Here is a 4495-nt window from a genome sequence, read left to right as displayed (position 1 = left end):
ATCTTCCAAATTGTAAAAACAGTAATAATTTGTATTCTAAATTATGAAAGTTGATAATTTATTTAAAAATCATAAAATACAATAAATTTACTTTGTAATTAACCCACATATTTTCTAATGAAGTTAAAAAAATACCTTTTCAGTTTGAACTAATCGCAATTACCTGCATAACCCATACTGCAACAAAACCCTAATTAAACCTGTTAAAATAAAATTAACCCTTATATAGTATCATTGTCATTGACAGCATGTTCAAACCCCTAAACCTCAATTCGTAAACCCAAAGATGGAATCAAAAGAGCATTCTACTTGCAAGAGATTAGCAACACAACAGGATATCAATAATTTGTATCTTCCTAATGAAATTCTTGAAAATATAATCTCATTCTTGCCTCTCAAGGAAGCTATAAAGTTCGGAATTTTATCGAAAAGATTCGAAGAATCTTGGCTCTACAGCCGCAACCTAAACTTTGATCGAGTTCTCGTTACGGGTCAAAACAGGAAAAATTTAGCAAAGATCGTTAACAAAGTTTTTGATTACCATTTACGTCCAGAAATTAAAAGCTTCAGTTTATGTATTAAAGAAAAATATGCCGATAAATCATCGGTTGAGATATGGGTAAAAAAAGCCATGCAGAAAGGTGTTGAGGAGCTTGATTTAGATTTTTTTCCGCATATTATAGAAAAAGATCAGCATTGTTTTTCTGCTGATTTGTTTGATTTTGAATCTTTGAGAGTTTTAAAGCTTACTAATTGTAGTATTAATATCAAGCTTCCGTCAAAATTTAATTTCTTGAAAACTCTTGTTCTTAGGCTTGTTCATGTGAAATTAGAGATGGTGGATGCATTGTTTTCAAGCTGCAAATTGCTAGAGAATTTAGGGTTTGATGAATGTACTGGTTATTTGCGGATATCTGCAGGGTATTTAAAGACATTTAAGGAGTTAAACATCATAAATTGTGATGTGATTCATATTGATGTTAGATAATGCAAACAATTATACGAGTCACGAATTATGCCAAATATTATTACAGTAGAAAAATTCCCAGGAAAGATTGGAGGGTCACGAGCGGACCACTTAAATACCAACCTCCTTAGACAGAATTTTAACTATATGTAATTAATCACATAATACGACTTGCTATATTTTGCATTAACAAGACATCATTAACGTAAACTCTAAGGATCTTTAAAACTAAATAATTTCATAATACTGTAAATAAATATTGATAGAAAACTTACTTGAATTTCCAAGAGAAATTCCGCTTGAAGCCATTAACGAGAAATTGATTTCTCTCCCTTAACCCTTTAATTTCTTAATCACACTCTTTAGATGGAGTTAGAGATGTGTTTTGGTGTGGTAGAGAGAGGACCAATTTCCATTCTATTTATAGACATTTTAATTCAATCCGGTACGTCCATCACATAACCAAATCAACGGATGAGATTAATCCACATAATATTAATTTTTATTAATTTAATTGGACCACAATTATGTGTTAAGATGTGGGTTAATTATATAACACCTATATACATTATGTGTCAAATATACATTGTATATTTGACACCTTGATCATAATGTGTCAATAATACATTATATACTTGACACTTAATCAATGATGTGTCAAGTTATATAATGATGTTTTAACACCTTAATTAATATGTATATTTGTGTTAACTTAATCACACTAACACTTAATTATTTTCTAACATTCTCCCACTTGATCCGATTAAAATTAATAAAAATCTTATCGTATTCATAATGATTAATCTCTTTATGATTTCATCATAATATATAATATGAAAATCGTTCAGTGTGAGTTATGGCGGTTATGTCCTATTTAGTCGAACACTTCCTTCCATATACTACAACACTTATAATTTGTCATATCATATCGATACTTAAATACATTCAAAATGTCATAATGGTCCACGATAATGTCAATTAATGACTTTCCTGTTTATCGTTTAAATCATAAGCGTATACTAACATAAGAAACAGGAAATCGTAAATGTATATCAGAAACACATAATAGAGCTCAGAGTGTTATCACATAATCAATCATCATCATCATCATCATCATCATTATTACAACCAAAATTTATCCTTAGGATATGTTTCTCAAACAATTCTGGTTGTAAGCCTTTAAAGGATCCGCATTCATAAGAACAGTACTAATGTACTGAATAAACACTCTTTGTTTCTGAATCTTCTCTATAACAATAAAATACCTTAATTCCATATGATTGGTACCTTTCATATATTTGTCATTTTTTAGAGAAGAACATTATTGTGGAATCAATAATTTTCAGCGGCTTGATAATGGCGTCGACAACCCCAAGTCCTGAAATAAAATTCCACATCCATAATGCATGATTTGTAACTTCAAAACATGCTATAAATTTTTCTTTCACAATGGATGAAGCAATGATAGTTTGTTTTACAATTTTCCACGATAGTGATGTTTCTGTTAACAGAAACACATAACCAAATGTGGACTTTCTACTATCAATGTATCTACCAAAATCTGAATCTTAATATCCAATCAGCTTTAGTTCATTGGATCTCTTATATGTGAGCATATAATTCTTTAGTTTTAGACAATATACCCAAATCATTATCAATTAACATACAAAATCAAAAATATAAACTTACTCCCACTAATCTTTTGATATATGCATCAATTAAGATCATTTTATTTTTAAATCAAAAGATGTACTAATGGTATTAAACTTAATATACCATTATTGTGAAACTTATTTAAGTTTATATATTGATTTTTAAACTTTTTGATTGATTTGATTCATTCCACACACTTTTTGACTTTCACATTCCATGGAAAAACCTTTGGGTTGATCAATGTAAACTTCCTCCTCTAAATGGCCATTTATAAAGATTATTTTCACATTCATGATGTAAACTCCAAGTCATAAGGAGCTACTAGTGGAATAATCTTTCTTTGTGACGGAAGATAATTCTCTTTATAATCAATGCTAATTTTTAAGTATAATCTTTAGCAACAAGTTTGACTTTATATCTTTTATTATTGCCTTCGTGTCGTGCTTTGTCTTAAAGACACATTTATATCCGACTCTTTTACAATTTGGTGGCAATTTTAAAAGATCCCAAACAATATTTGCTTCATAGATTTCAACCCATCTTTCATAGCATTGATTCATTAATCATATTTAACACTATTAATGGCTTGTGAGTATGAAACCGGATCATCATTAATTTCCACATCTGACTCTTGCAAATATACCACGTAATCATTTGAAATAGCTGATCTCCTTTCCCTTTGAAATCTTCTTACTGCTATGTCTTGTGGTTCATTTACATTAATCATACGTGAGTTAGTTGTTTGATGGGATGGTTCTTCATCCGAGAATGTTGTTCAATGTTATTATCATATCTTTTGACATTTAGGAACAACATTCAACAAAGTAATGGATCAAGGAATATTCATATGTAATGAAACATTTACCTTAATTTCCTTTATCTCCATACTTTGTTTTTCATTACTCCCACTAACATCACCATTCTCAAAAAATTTCATTTTCGGTTTCAATAATTCTCATATTATATTTTAAATAGTAAAATATGTACCCTTTAGATTTCTCTAGGTAACTAATAAAGCAACCTCTAACAATTCGAGAATCTAACTTTCTTTCATGTGGATTATAAATTCTTGCTTCCGCTGGACAACCCCAAACATGCAGGTGTTGCAAACTAGGTTTCCTTTCAGTCCACAATTCAAAAGAAGTCTTTTGAACTGCCTTACTAGGAATCCTATTTAATAAATATGTTGCGGTTTTAAGTGCATACATCCACAATAATTTGGGTAAAGAGGAATTACTCATCATACTCCTAACCATATCCATTTAAAATCTGATTATTGCCTTTCTGCAACACCATTTTGTTGAGGTGTGCCTAACATAGTGTATTATGCACATATGTAATAACTTTCGAGGAATTTTAAAAATGGACCAAGACACTTTCCAGACTCATTTTATTTTCTATAATATTCACCACTTCTTTTATATCTTATATTTTTCATCTTTTTATCTAATTGTCTCTCAATCTTTCTTTATGTATGCCTAAATAGCATTACTGATTGAGATTTTTCATGAAGCAAACAAATTTACCATAATGTACATCAATAAAAGTGATAAAATATATTTCTTCATTAATAGTCGGAGTGTCAGTATTAGTGCGTGTATAATTTTAAGAAGCTGAGTGCTTCTTGTGACTCTTTTATTGAAATATTTGGTTTGCTTAACTTTAATGCAACCCACACATATTTCAAGATCAATAAAATTCAAATTTGAATATATGATCCAAACGTTTATGTCACAAATAAGCATAATTCTTCATTCATTATGCTACTTGTAAGTCCAATACTGTTGTTTATAATGAGCAAGGATTCATCAACAATACCATCAAATTTTAGTTTGTATAGATCATTAATAAGAAAATTAGAATTTAATAAATCTA

The 4495-nt window shown here is 29.5% G+C and overlaps 1 protein-coding gene across 1 annotated transcript; it reads left to right on the top strand.

Moving 5' to 3' along the window:
* Window positions 1–252: 252 nt before the first annotated feature.
* Window positions 253–1012, top strand: LOC126665620 (putative FBD-associated F-box protein At1g61330). The gene has a single exon (XM_050358460.2). It carries the CDS (start codon window positions 287–289, stop codon window positions 986–988), a length of 702 nt encoding a protein of 233 aa, XP_050214417.1. The 5' UTR covers window positions 253–286; the 3' UTR covers window positions 989–1012.
* The last annotated feature ends 3483 nt before the right edge of the window (window positions 1013–4495 follow it).

The sequence above is a fragment of the Mercurialis annua genome, linkage group LG1-X (genome assembly GCF_937616625.2).
Source record: "Mercurialis annua linkage group LG1-X, ddMerAnnu1.2, whole genome shotgun sequence".
In the NCBI taxonomy this organism is placed as follows: Eukaryota; Viridiplantae; Streptophyta; class Magnoliopsida; order Malpighiales; family Euphorbiaceae; genus Mercurialis; species Mercurialis annua.
Note: the sequence above shows the minus strand (reverse complement) of the source record. Positions and strands in the feature narration are given on the sequence as shown.

What these genes read in the sequence shown, in the direction of transcription:
- LOC126665620 (XM_050358460.2), top strand. Translation starts at nt 287, where the DNA reads ATGGAATCAAAAGAGCATTCTACTTGCAAGAGATTAGCAACACAACAG.